We start from the raw sequence: 13,430 nt of genomic DNA, 5'->3' as shown, positions 1-13,430 counted from the left end.
ACCCGGGAGGCGGAGCTTGCAGTGAGCTGAGATCCAGCCACTGCACTCCAGCCTGGGCGACAGAGCGAGACTCCGTCTCAAAAAAAAAAAAATTAGCTGAGTGTGGTGGTGCATGCCTATAGTCCCAGCTGCTCAGGAGGCTGAGGCAGGAGAATCGCTTGAACCCGGGAGGTGGAGGTTGCGGTGAGCCAAGATTGCACCATTGCACTCCAGCATGGGCAACAGAGCAAGACTCCATCTCAAAAAAAAAAAAAAAGTCAGATTCTGGAGGCAGGCTGCTTCGGTTCCAAGTTTTGGCTCCATCCTAATTGGATATGTGATCTTGGGCAAGTTTTTAAAACTCGATGCACCTGAGTTTCTGCAGCTGTGTATGAGGATGGCAGCAGTGCTGGCCTCCCATGTTGTTAGAAGGGTCATGTAAGTTGATGTGTGCGAGGCACCCGGAGCAGTATCTCACAGTCAGCTCTCCACGTGTCATTCCTGTGCTGCTGCCTTCGTGGAACTTGAGAGTTGGCATACCTGATGGCCGTTTCTTACCTGTAGGTCAAGCCGTGCTAACACTGTTACCCCAGCCGTGGGCCGATTGGAGATGTCCATGATCAAACCAACTCCAGGCCTGACACCCAGGTTTGACTCAAGGTGAGTATTGAGGGGAACACTTGGATTTGATGGGATTCCAACATTGAGCACTACCCAGAGAAGGAGTGTCTAAGAAAATACTTCTAGGCCAGGCACAATAGCTCATGTTGTAATCCCAGCACTTTGAGAGGTCGAGGCGGGCAGATCACTTGAGGTCAGGAGTTCAAGACCAGCCTGGCCAAGATGACGAAACCCCACGTCTACTAAAAATACGAAAATTAGTTGGGCATGGTGGTGCACGCCTGTAATCCCAGCTACTTGGGAGGCTGAAACAGGAGAATTGCTTGAATCCAGGATGTGGAGGTTGCAGTAAGCTAAGATCACACCACTGCACTCCAGCTTGGGCAACGGAGTAAGATTCTATCTTAAGAAAATAGAAAATTGTCCCAAGTCCTTGGCCTGGGGTGCCTTGTCAGAGGACAGTGGCCAGCTGGGTTTCTTGGTGTATGCCTCTCCCTTAAGTGTAGTTTCACCCATCTTCAGTAGCAAAATGATTCTTTAATGGGAGGGAGGGGAATATTCTGCCTGGGATGACTAGGAGGCCTCTAGGTGACATTTTTGGCCTTTTCGGATTCAAACCAGAAGGTTTTTATTTTATTTTAAAATATGTATTTATTTTGAGGCAGGGTCTCACTCTAATGCCCAGGCTGGAGAGCTGTGGCACAATCACGGCTCACTGCAACCTTGACTTCCCAGGCTCAGGTGATTCTCCCACCTTAGCCTCCCAAGCATGCCTCCATGCCCAGCTAATTTTTTGTTTTTTTTGTAGAGAGGGGGTTTTGCCAGGTTGCCCAGGCTGGTCTCGAACTCCTGGGCTCGAGCGATCCGCCCACCTCGGCCTCCCAATGTGCTGGGATTACAAGCACGAGCCATCACACCTGGCCTCAAATCAGTTTTTTAAAGATGAATAGGTACTCTTCTGTACTCTTGGTAGAAGTAAAACTTGATACTGCTTTTTTGGAGGCTCGCATAAGCAAGGATATTGTTGCAGCATAAGTTAATACCTTCCAAAGAACCTAGTAGACTAAATAGGAGATGCTGTATAGCTATTAAAAAAGACTGGATCTGTGTGTGCTGATAGGGAAAGAGCGCCATGATCTTTTTCTTTTGAGACGGAGTCTCGCTCTGTCACCCAGGCTGGAGTGTAGTGGTGAGATCTCGGCTCACTGCAACCTCTACCTCTCAGGTTCAAGTGATTCTCCTGTCTCAGCCTCCTGAGTAGCTGAGATTACAGGCGCATGCCACTATGCCCGGCTAAGTTTTGTATTTTTAGTAGAGACAAGAGTTCGCCATGTTGGCCAGGCTGGTCTCGAACTCCTGACCTCAGGTGATCCACCTGCCTCGGCCTCCCAAAGTGCTGGGATTACAGGTGTGAGCCACTGCACTCAGCCAATTCTCACTTTTCTTTACAGTTTGTTTTTTCACATGAGTATGTAACAAAAGGCATTTAGGGAAAACTAGGTAGCAGTATTTTAACTGTCTTGAGAAATTAGTATAATGATGTAATCTCTAAATCATCCTCCTTTGCCTCTGAAAAATTCCTCTTGATGGAAGCAGCCACGGCTGGAAACAGTTAACCAGCTTATTTCTGGCTTTGTGGATGGATGGATGAATGGCACCCATATGGAGCTTTGGACCTAAACTTTATGTGGATAAGAGTTGACTTTTTGCAAGATGTATGTTCGATAATTACAACCTTCTTTCTCCAGCTGTGTTTAGTCATTACTGCTTTAAAACATTTTTTTTTTCTAAATTTAGAACGTGCTTTCTTAGGAATGTGTGACTTGAAAACTGCAGCTTGAGACCAGAGTGAGGTTAAAATGACCTATAGAGTCTGGTGTCATCCAATTGCCAAGCTATCTTCACAGAGATTTTCCTGTTCTAGGGTCTTCAAGACCCCTGGCCTGCGTACTCCAGCAGCAGGAGAGCGGATTTACAACATCTCAGGGAATGGCAGCCCTCTTGCTGACAGCAAAGAGATCTTCCTTACTGTGCCAGTGGGCGGCGGAGAGGTGAAGTATTTCCAAGGGAAGCCAGGCCACAGTGTGCCACTTAGTCAAGCATTTCTTTTCCCTGGGCCCTCACCCACACTTCACCCTCAGAGTCCTTTCAGGGCGTGGGTCCTGATCTCCACACTTCTGCAGGACTCAGAACCCAGTTTTCTCTCCCAGGTTAGAGGCCCAGACTGCAAAGATCGTTGCTCAGCTCTGGGTTCTATCTGTTTTTCTGGGTTTTTGTTTTTGTTTTTTTGAGATGGAGTCTCGCTCTGTCGCCAGACCAGAGTGCAGTGGCGCAATCCCGGCTCACTGCAACCTCCACCTCCTGGGTTCGAGCGATTCTCCTGCTTCAGCCTCCCAAGTAGTTGTTACTACAGGCACATGCCACCGTGCCCAGCTAATTTTTGTATTTTTGGTAGAGATGGAGTTTCACCATGTTGGCCAGGATGGTCTTGATTGCTTGACCTCGTGATCCGCCCTCCTTGGCCTCCCAAAGTGCTGGGATTACAGGCATGAGCCACCGCGCCCAGCCTTTTTTTTTTTTCTTTTTTTTTGAGACAGAGTCTCCCTCTGTCACCCAGCCTGGAGTGCAGTGGCACAATTTCGGCTCACTGCAACCTCTGCCTCCCAGGTTCAAGTGATTCTCCTGCCTCAGCCTCCTGAGTAGCTGGGACTATAGGCACACGCCACCACACCCGGCTAATTTTTGTATTTTTAGTAGAGATGGTGTTTCACCATATTGGTCAAGCTGGTCTCGAACTCCTGACCTCAGGTGATCCACCCACCTCGGCCTCCCAAAGTACTGGGATTACAGGTGCGAGCCACCACGCCAGCCTCCATCTGTTCATCAACTAGCATTTGCCCACCTGATTATCACAGGCCCAAGAAGTAGACATGGGGCCTGCCTTTGAGAAGCAGCTCAGTGGTCAAGATGGGTTTGCAATCATGGTATCTGTGATATGTGCAATAATAGAGATGTTAAAGGGTGGTGCAGAGGAGGGCACCACCGAGGTATATGCTTAGTCTAGAACCGGGAGCATGAGCTGTGCCTTCAGCTTTGTATAACTTTAAGGGATTCTGAAGCAGGCTAAGCTTAGTGTCTCTGGCTTCATGGAGCGAGCTACTGACCTCAGCCCTTGTGAGGGGAGGACGGTTTGTTTCAGACATACTCTGCAGGGCATTTCTAAGATAATGTGCATGCCTCTTATGCCCAGTTAATCCAGCCTCCTCCCCAGTGATAGCGCTGATGAAGTCATTGTCTCCTTAGGGCTCATATACTTCCTGCCTGTCTTGCCACTTCTCCATCCCAGCCATTCCCCACCACTAAGTGCAGGATATCAGGGGGAGCCTTTGGGGCACACTGCTGGATGGGAGTTCCTGCCCTAAGGGCCATGGCCAGTTTAACCCACTCCCGTCTCTATACAGAGCCTGCGATTATTGGCCAGTGACTTGCAGAGGCACAATATTGCCCAGCTGGATCCAGAGGCCTTGGGAAACATTAAGAAGCTGTCCGTAAGTCTCATATTCATCTCCACACATAGGATGCCTCCAGTAGCTTTCCTGGGCTACCTTTGTTTAGGATTGTCTTTTGGGGCTGGGCTAATACTTTCTACTTAAATTTGTGTTGTCTTCCTTCCCCCAAGAGAGTTTGACTCTTACCCTACTTAGATAGCAGCAATTCTGTTCCTCAACTGACGTTGAGTTTTGTTCAATCCCAGGGTGCCTGCCACAGAAGTTCCACTGCAAAATCAAAATTCTGCCTCATTCAGGCAATTAGTGCTAGGGTTATGTTAGGTCACTATTGGCCACCAGGAACTGAAACCTAGAATAGCTCAAGAATGAGGGTTGGAGCTTGTTATCAGGAATCTTACAGAATCAAAGAGTGAGCTGAATGGCCAAGCCTCTGGAGCGGTGGGGCCCATCAGCTGAGGCCTGTGTGCTCATTTCTCTCATACATCTTCATTCCTCCCTCTCAGCTGATAACCTCCACAGGCTTCAGGTTCTGTGCTTACTTAACATTGTTTTCATGTGGCTTTGAGTAACCACACCTCCAACCCTAACTTTATTGCTCCATTGCTCAACTATTCAATTTCTTATCTTGGTTTAAATTCTCAAGAGGGCCAGGCACAGTGGCGCACACCTGTAATTCCTGCAGCTCAGGAGGCTCAGGCGAGAGAAATTGTTTGAGCCCGTGAGTTCAAGGCTGCAGTGACCCATGATCGTGCTGCTGCACTCCAGCCTGGGAGACAGAGAAAGACCTCAGCTCTAAAAGTAAAGTAAATTATCAAGAGAAACAATTTAATTGGCTCAGCCAGGGATGAACCTCCTTGGTCCAGTCAGCCATCATCTTGGGTGGTGGATGGAGCACTTAGTGTAAACATGGCAACCTTACCCTCACCCTTCTGTGGGGTCTGAAGGTACATCCAAGGAAGGAGACAAGGCGGGGCTGGTTTCCCAAACCTGTCTTTCTGAACATAGGCCCAGTGCTGAGATCCCACACACACCTAGCCACCCAAATCTTGTGACTGTCATCCTCTAGCTAGACCTATTGCAATGTTCTTCTCAACTAATCTCCTATGATACCTTTACTATCTCACTTGAGTTGTTATTTTACTCCCTTGTTCAGATGAGAAACAGGTTCAAAAAGGTGAATTCATGTGTGATACAGATAGAGAATGGAGGAGCTGAGGCTCAGTCAGACCTGTGCTCAGGCTGACTGTGGAAGGCCAAGGGGCAAGCCTGCCAAGTGACATCTTCTACAATGACCTCTCTCCTTTTCTTTCTAGAACCGTCTCGCCCAAATCTGCAGCAGCATACGGACCCACAAATGAGACGCCAAAGTTGACAGGATGGACTTTTAATGGGCACTTCTGGGACCCTGAAGAGACTTCTTCCCTTCAGGCTTATTGTTTGAGTGTGAAGTTCCAGAGCAAGGAGCCATGTTCCTCTAGGGGAATTCAGGAATTCAGACATGCTGTTCCCACACCAGTTAGGTAGAGCTGTCTGTTCACCCTCCCATCCCAGCTGACCCCAGTCACTGCTTGCTGGGGCCATGCCATGGAAGCTTCCCATCAATCTCCCAGCTGAACCCTCCCTGCCCTCTGAGCTGCTGCCTTCTGCCTCCTGCAACTTGACATCCTCTTCGCCCTGCCCTGCTTGCAGTTGAGGGGGCACAGAAGAACCCTGTGTTCTCAGGAAGACTGTGTCCACCACCCCTACCCAGAGAACCTCTGCATCTGGCATTTCTGCTCTCTGTGCTTGAGACTGGGAGGTTTAGGCTGAGATAAGTGAGCTCTGGGCCATGAGAGGGTAGGTCCCGAAGGTGGGGGAACTGTACAGATCAGCAGAGTAGGATAGTTGGCAGCAGGGACCTCAGTAGGGAACATGCCCGTCTCCCCTCTGGCACTCATCACATCTCCCCTACCAGCCGTCCTCCTCCTTCTCCTGTGGGAGGTGCTAAATGGGACTTTGGGATCTTTCACCTGCTATGCCCGGTAGTTCTGAAGCCTGCTTGTGGAACAGTGTTTTATGTTTATCCCTGTTTACTGAAGACCAGATACTGGTTTGGAGGTAACTTCCATGCCTTGCTCTACCTCCCTAGTTAGTGGAAATGTGGGTAAGAGAATTGTAGGGCTTAGATTCTGGGGGTTTTATGTCATTGGCCACAGAATAACTGTCTCTAAGCTATCCATGGTCCAGTGGTCCCTGCCAAGTCAGTAGACTTCAGAGAGCACTTCTCTCCTATGGGGCTTATGGGGACAGGGGACAGGTGTGACTTGCTTGGTGGCCTCATTCCATGTGTGCCTGTGCCTGGGGCATGGACTTTGTTAAACAGTCAGCAGTGAGGTCCTCATTCTCCAGCCAGCCTCTTTGCCCTGGAGAATCATGAGCTGTGTTCTAAGAATTTGAGAACTAGAGTCCTCACCCCCAGGCTTGAGGGCACATGACTTTCTCATGTAGGGCTCTTTGTGGTATCTGTTGTTTTGCAACACGACCATTTTAGTAAAACAGTCCTATTCAAGTTGTATTCTTTTAAGTTCTTTTATTCTTCTTTCCCTGAGATTTTTGTATATATTGTTCTGAGTAATGGTATCTTTGAGCTGATTGTTCTAATCAGAGCTGGTACCTACTTTCAATAAATTCTGGTTTTGTGTTTTCTTTTGTAATCACTATTCATCCTGCCTGTCCTCTCCAACCTGTGCTCCGTGGACTAGGGAGGCAGCAATTGGTGTGGGGGTCTTTACACATCTGCTTTTCTCAGAAGATTTGAAACCTTTGCTTCAGACAGAATCATTCTGGTATCTGAAAAAGGGGCTTACTACAAGATCCAGAGCATCGGTACCTTCAACCCCCATCAGAGCACCCCCAGCACCTTCATTCCATGAGCTAGAAATTTCTATCTGGGAGGACAACGCCTAGGGTCTCTATAATTTGTAGTGGACTTTTGTTGACCAGGAACAAAACGGGGCAAGAGTAATTGGGTGATCATGAGTCTTACTTCCCAGAGTTTCTGAGGCCCTGCCTAAATCACCTCATAGGAAATGCATGTTATGCAGCAGGTACCTGATTAATGCCTGGGACTGAGACATGACAGTTCTTCATTTCATATAAGGGGGTGGCTTGGAAAGTAAAGAGTTCCCCATCCCAGGATGGATGGACGGATTGATTGATTGACTTTTGAGACAGAGTTTCACTCTTGTTGCCCAGGCTGGAGTGCAGTGATGTGATCTTGGCTCACTGCAACCTCCACCTCTCAGGTTCAAGCAATTCTCCTGCCTCAGCCTCACAAGTAGCTGGGATTACAGGTGCACACCACCACGCCTGGCTAAGTTTTGTACTTTTAGTAGAGACAGGGTTTCGCCATGTTGGCCAGGCTGGTCTCCTGACCTCAGGTGATCCACCCACCTCTGCCTCCCAAAGTGCTGGGATTACAGTTATTGAGCCACTGTGCCCAGCCACATTCCAGGATTTAAAAAAAAATTTTTGTTTTTTTGTCATTTGGTATCTTTTGTTGATTTGATATATTTTGCAGAACTTACGTCCCTACCATCCCAGGATTTTTAAGTACAGGCTGAACTATGTCACAGGGCTGGGACAAAGACAACCTAAATCTCACTGCCAGCCCCCAAGACATACTTTCACACTCAGGTTGGGTGTGGGTTTTGTTTTGTTTTTTTTTCCCAAATTAGTTGCTAACCATTTAAATATGGGGCGATTACACAAAGATTGCTAGCCTCTGAAAATAAGATCTGACAGCACGGGCCAACGGTTGGCTAGAGCTCAGTAGCTGCGTTCCTTGGCCCACAGAGAATCCTCTTCCAGTTCAAAGCAATTCTGATGAGATTACTTTTTCCCTTGATGTTACCTGCCTCATCTCTGTAGGCAATTTAGTTTTTACTGTCTGCTGTGAAGAGAAAAGTAGGGCTGCCCCAGGTTGAAGGGAGAATGGAGGCCTGGAGTCCCTCCCTAGGGCCCCTGAGGCAGTTTTAAGGAACCCCAGAGGTCCAGTCAACAATAGGTTCATTCTTTGTCCTACAGGGCCCCTGTTATTTCCAAAAGCCCTACTTGGGGCTTCCTATTGAGAGGATTACAAATGTATTACCTTGTGAAGAGTTAGATTACTTTACTCATATGAAGAGTTAGCTCGTGTGTGTGTGACAGGACATGACCTAAGCATTTCTCCAAAGCATCAGACATGCCTTTTACCAGGAGGAATATCCCCGGCCCCACCCAGATAATGAGTTCACATACCAATGCAGGGCTTAGCGCCACGATATATCCCCAAACCTCTGAAAAACAAAGCATGTCTCAGTGCCTACCTGTGTACACACTCTGGTGGGTCCGTTTTCTAATTTTACACAGTGTCATAGCTGTTGACCCCTACCTAAAATTCAGCATGCCATGTGTACTCAAAACTTTCATAGTAGATATAATTCCTGTGGCTTCAGAAATGGAAGGACTGAGAGACACTCTTGAGAGAGGATTCAATCAGAATTGGGGGCTACACTGGGCTCCCTGCTAAAGGGGAGTCTGGAATCCAATTTGCTTTGCCTAAGGTGCCATCTTCCTTTGAGGGATTAAACATCTGCTCAGCCCTGTATCATCCCAACCTACATCACCCCACCCGTCAAACAAGCCTCCACCATCCCCTCCCTGCCAGCTGTAACCTACACTTCTTGCCTTCTACGCTTTGCCATCATCCTTCCCTCAGCTGATATTAGGATCTGCATGGTTCATCTTTCCTGATCCTTGGGTGGTGGATATGGTGGAGGACAAACATACCCTTGGCACCAAGATACCAGGAAGAACGCAGCTCCATCTGCAAATTCTCAGTACCCACAAGCACACATATGTCACAACATGCTAAGAACCATCAGGATGGAGACAGGTGACCATCTTCAAGGATACACCCTTCCAATCGAATGCCAAGGTCACCCTGGCAAACCTCCTCCTCTTGACCCTTCATAAGGCTCCAGGTGAGGGTCAAGAAGGAGTGCTGGCCGGGCACAGTGGCTCACGTCTGTAATCCTAGCACTTTGGAGGGCCGAGGTGGGAGGATCACCTGAGGTCAGGGGTTCAGGACCAGTCTGGCCAAAACAGCAAAACCCCATCTCTACTAAAAAATACAAAAATTAGCCAGGTGTGGTGGCACATGCCTATAATCCCTGTCACTTACTGAGGCAAGAGAATCGCTTGAGCCCACGAGGCAGAGGTTACAGTGAGCCGAGATCATGCCACTGCATTCCAGCCTGGGCGACAAAGCGAGACTTGTGTCTCAAAAAAAAAAAAAAAAAAAGGGTGCTGTAGGCTGGGTGGAGGAAGGAAAAGGGGCCCAGGGGAAGCCTAAGTGAAAGGGGAGGGAAGGTGTTGCAATGCGGAAACAAGTCTGGTTTAGATTTTTTCATTTTCCTCTTACACTTTTGCAAGCAGTCTTGATCAAACACATTCCTTGGAGCTAGGCTTCAGATACCCATAATCTGATCCCAAGACGCTGACAGGCAACATGAGGTCATTCATGAGCCCAGCCAACTTCTGGCTTCTGTTGCCCCAAGACCCCAAGGAGCTCAACTAGTAAACTGGGGTGGGAAATATCCTGCAAATAGCAGGAGTTTTTCAAGATGCTGGCAGACAGTTCCATTTCAATGGCAAAGGGTACAAGGAGATTTAAAGAGAGCTGCAGATGGTACAGTGTGAGTTTTACTCACTTCCTGAGCAATGGGGTGGAGGTAATGCTAGGAACTGAGACACCCTCCTGTAAGGTCCAGAACACAGGCATTGGCTACCAAAGGCAGCGAACACACTACCCACTTTCCCCTGGGAGCCCGCTCATACCTCCTCGGGAACAAAGTCAGGCAGAGCCCTTCCCTGAGCCCCCAAACACCTAGAATTCATCCTTATTGCCGTGGCTTTTTACTTAACATGGGTACTTTTTATTTAACTGACTCGCCCATTGGGCAGTGAGGCCTTAAGCTGCCAGAGCCAGCCATCTAGTAGGTGCCTGGTCCATGCACAGTGAATGGACAAAAACCTTATGAAGCCAGATCAGCAGGCCCACTGCCTAGAGAAGTTCCATTCCTGACCACATGCTGTATGTCTACCTGGTGCCTCACACCAGCTAGGAATAATAATAACACTAATAACAAGTGGGCACTTCCTGTGTTCTGTGTGCCAGGCACTGTGTTAATGCTGGGGTCCTGCATTCCCTGGCTGCATGCCTCTCCTGGGGATGACTTCAGCGGAGCAATGCTGCTAACATCTCTAACCCACTCCTCATTCATTGCTCCCCACCAGAGGGTGGCTTCTCAAGTGGAATGGAGGGACAGAAGGAACCACCTGCTTGACTTGGTGCCACCTGGTTTCTCCTGCAGATCTGCTTGCCCACAAGAAAGGTGCACCCTGCTCCGCTCCCATCGTGCAGGCAGGAGCTGAAGGGGCAGCTCTGTCCCTGCAGTGGGTGTCTGCCCCACCGGGCTCAGCCTGGGACTGGGTGGGTCTAGTTCAGGGGAATGATGGGAAACACACTTTGTCCCTGATGCACAGCATCTCATTCATTGAAGACGTACATGTTAACATCTGTGAAACTGGGATGCATCTTCCAGTTGGATGGCACAACATAGTTGGCTGTGATGTTTCTTTCTTGGTAGGACATGTTACACTCAATGGCATCTTAGATTCAAAGAAACTTGGTAAGCAACATTCTCCAGTTAGCCTTATCAAAGAGCTGATATTTTACTCTCCACCTGTCCCAGGGAATTAGTACTTAACCGGCTCTGAGCACAGGAAGTGGGGGAAGGAGTATTATTTATCACCACCCCCACCACCCCACCCCTTGCCCTAAGCACTTCCCATGTCCTGAGCTATGCAGATGAGGAAGACGCCTTCCCCAGCCTAAAGAACATGAATGGCCTGGGCCACAGAGAGGAGAAGCACTAGAAAGCCAACTGAGACATGCAAGGACTCATGTGGTCCAAGTGTGTGTGTGCACGTGTGCCCATGTGCACATGTGTGCATATGCATGGGCTCTCAGGCTTTGCCCCTGCACCCTTTGGCTCACTCCCACAGCCTGTCCTGGTCATTGTCTCAGCCCACTCTTCCTCCTTTCGCTGGACTCCTCAAAGATTCCCAAACTCCACTCCCCAATCCTCTCATCTGGCTTCTGCCCTGACAACAAAGTCACTGTTGAACTGTGCCCCCCACCAGGCCTCTATGTTGAAGTCCTAACTCCCAGGAGCTCAGAAGGTGACTGTATTTGGAGACAGGCCTTTAAAGCGGTGATTAAGTTAAAATGAGGCTGTTAGGGTGGGCTGGTATGGACCAGTCCAATATGACTGGCATCCATAAAAAGGGGAAATTTGGACTTACAGAGGGAAGATGATGCGAAGAGACAGAGTGGGACGACGGCCACAGGCAAGCCGGGGAGAGAGGCCCAGAGCAGAAGCTTCCCTCGCAGCTCTCCGGAGGACACAACCCTGCCCACATCTTCATCTTGGACTTCCAGCCTCCAGAGCTGTGGGGTGGCAAATCCCCGTCGGCAAAGCCACGGGTGCTGTGTTACAGTAGCCCAAGCAAATGAATATACTCACCAATAACATCCCAGTGCTCACACTGACAGCCACTCCTCCCTCCTCTGTCACTTGCTTTCTCTGTTTTTTGCTTTGTTTTGTTGTTATTTGTCTGTTTTTCTGCTCTGTCACCCAGGCTGGAGTGCAGTGGCACAATCTCAGTTCACTGCAACCTCCACCTCCTGGGTTCAAGTGATTCTCCCATGTCATCCTCCTGAGTAGCTGGGATTACAGGCACCCGCCACCACGCCCGGCTAATTTATGTGTTGTTAGTAGAGATGGGGTTTCACCAGGTTGGCCAGGGAGGTTTCAAACTCCTGGCCTCAAGTGATCTACCCACCTCAGCCTCCCAAAGTGCTGGGATTACAGGCGTGAGCCACCGTACCCGGCCATTTTCTGTTTTTAACACCAAAACTTGCTCTTCAGCAGCAATGGCACAGCTCCTCCTGGCCTCTCCCACTGCTCCCCTTCATCCGGGTGCCTCCTAATGGCTGACGTCTCCCCTCTCCTGCACATGCTGGCCGGGTGACCTCCTTCTCACTGCAGCTTCCACCACCATCTGAACGCTGATGACCCCAAAACTCTGTCTCTAACTTACATCTGTGCTCCGAGGTTCAGACCAGATATCCACCTGCCTCCTAGACATCTCTGCCGCACATCCCACGGGCATCTCAAACACATATCCAAAACTGAGTGCTGGGCATCCTTTCCTGGTCTCTGCCCTCCCTGGTACTGTCTATCCCAGCAAAGGACCTCACTGTGTCTGGGACACCTCCCTTGTTCTACTGCTCCTGAGACTGGGTGACAGACTTCTCTACATACCCAGGGCACCCAGTTCCCCTCGGTACCCTGGGTCACACCCTCCTGCCATGGATCCTGGGACATCTTTCATGGCAGGAGCAGTGTTGGACTCACCTCTATGCAAAGACATCTCAGATGCACACTCTGGACATCCCTGTCCCCGAGGAAGGGGGCAGAAACCCTTCCCACCAGCTATACAATGATCAAGAAACTGTCACTCAAAGAGGCACCCTATCACAGACAAGTTTTTATTATCCTGCATAGAGAACCCAGGAAATATAAAAACGTGTCCAGAAGGAACCCCTCCGACTGGCCCCTCCCTCCCAGGGTGAGCTCAGACCAGGGTAATGGGGGCTTGCAGGTCACCTCTGTCCAGTGAACAAGTTCCATATAAAAATAGATCTGTAGAGGGTTCCCAGAGAGCCATCGCCCCGCATCACACCTGTGCAGGGCTGAGGCCTGGGACCCATCAGGATTCTGGGACCTCACTCCTCAGTGGAGGGGAGATCTACCCTGGACACCGAAGTCCTGCCAACACAGCCAGGGGCCCTTCTGCAGGAACAGCTGGGGTAGCGGGAGGAGACTTTTCCCTGCAGAGAATGACTGATGTAGCTGGAGATGGGGATGAAGCTCCATCCACCCAAGAAGGGATGCTGGTCCAGGCTTCCCAGGAGGGGTGGGGAAGGCGGATCCTGAAGGGCACCTGGCCAGGGGCTCCCCCAACCCTGACAAAGGTGGTAGCAACATCTTGGTCTCCCCAGTACCCCCAGAGTCACTGAGCTGGGGCAGGTGCTCAGGAGACGGGGAGGCTGGGGGCTGGAGGATATTCCAAGAGCAGAGGAGCTGCTGCTGGCAGGGTGAGGCCAAAGGCACCGCTGTGAGTCATTGTCCCCACCTCGGGGTGCTCTGCAAAGATGCACTGCACCTTCCG

The 13,430-nt window shown here is 49.8% G+C and overlaps 1 protein-coding gene across 1 annotated transcript in view; it reads left to right on the top strand.

The window, feature by feature from the left end:
- Positions 1–6,802, top strand: part of CDCA8 (cell division cycle associated 8) — an 18,314-nt gene extending 11,512 nt beyond the window's left edge. The window contains exons 8-11 of the mRNA XM_017892132.1: positions 544–639; positions 2,525–2,651; positions 4,062–4,148; positions 5,423–6,802. Of these exons, the coding sequence (XP_017747621.1) occupies positions 544–639; positions 2,525–2,651; positions 4,062–4,148; positions 5,423–5,467 (355 nt within the window). The 3' untranslated portion in view covers positions 5,468–6,802. The remainder of the gene's footprint in view (positions 1–543; positions 640–2,524; positions 2,652–4,061; positions 4,149–5,422) is intronic.
- Positions 6,803–13,430: the final 6,628 nt, after the last annotated feature.

The sequence above is a fragment of the Rhinopithecus bieti genome, unplaced genomic scaffold (assembly GCF_001698545.2).
Source record: "Rhinopithecus bieti isolate Rb0 unplaced genomic scaffold, ASM169854v2 scaffold_22548, whole genome shotgun sequence".
NCBI lineage: Eukaryota > Metazoa > Chordata > Mammalia > Primates > Cercopithecidae > Rhinopithecus > Rhinopithecus bieti.
This window is presented reverse-complemented; position numbering and strand designations above follow the sequence as displayed.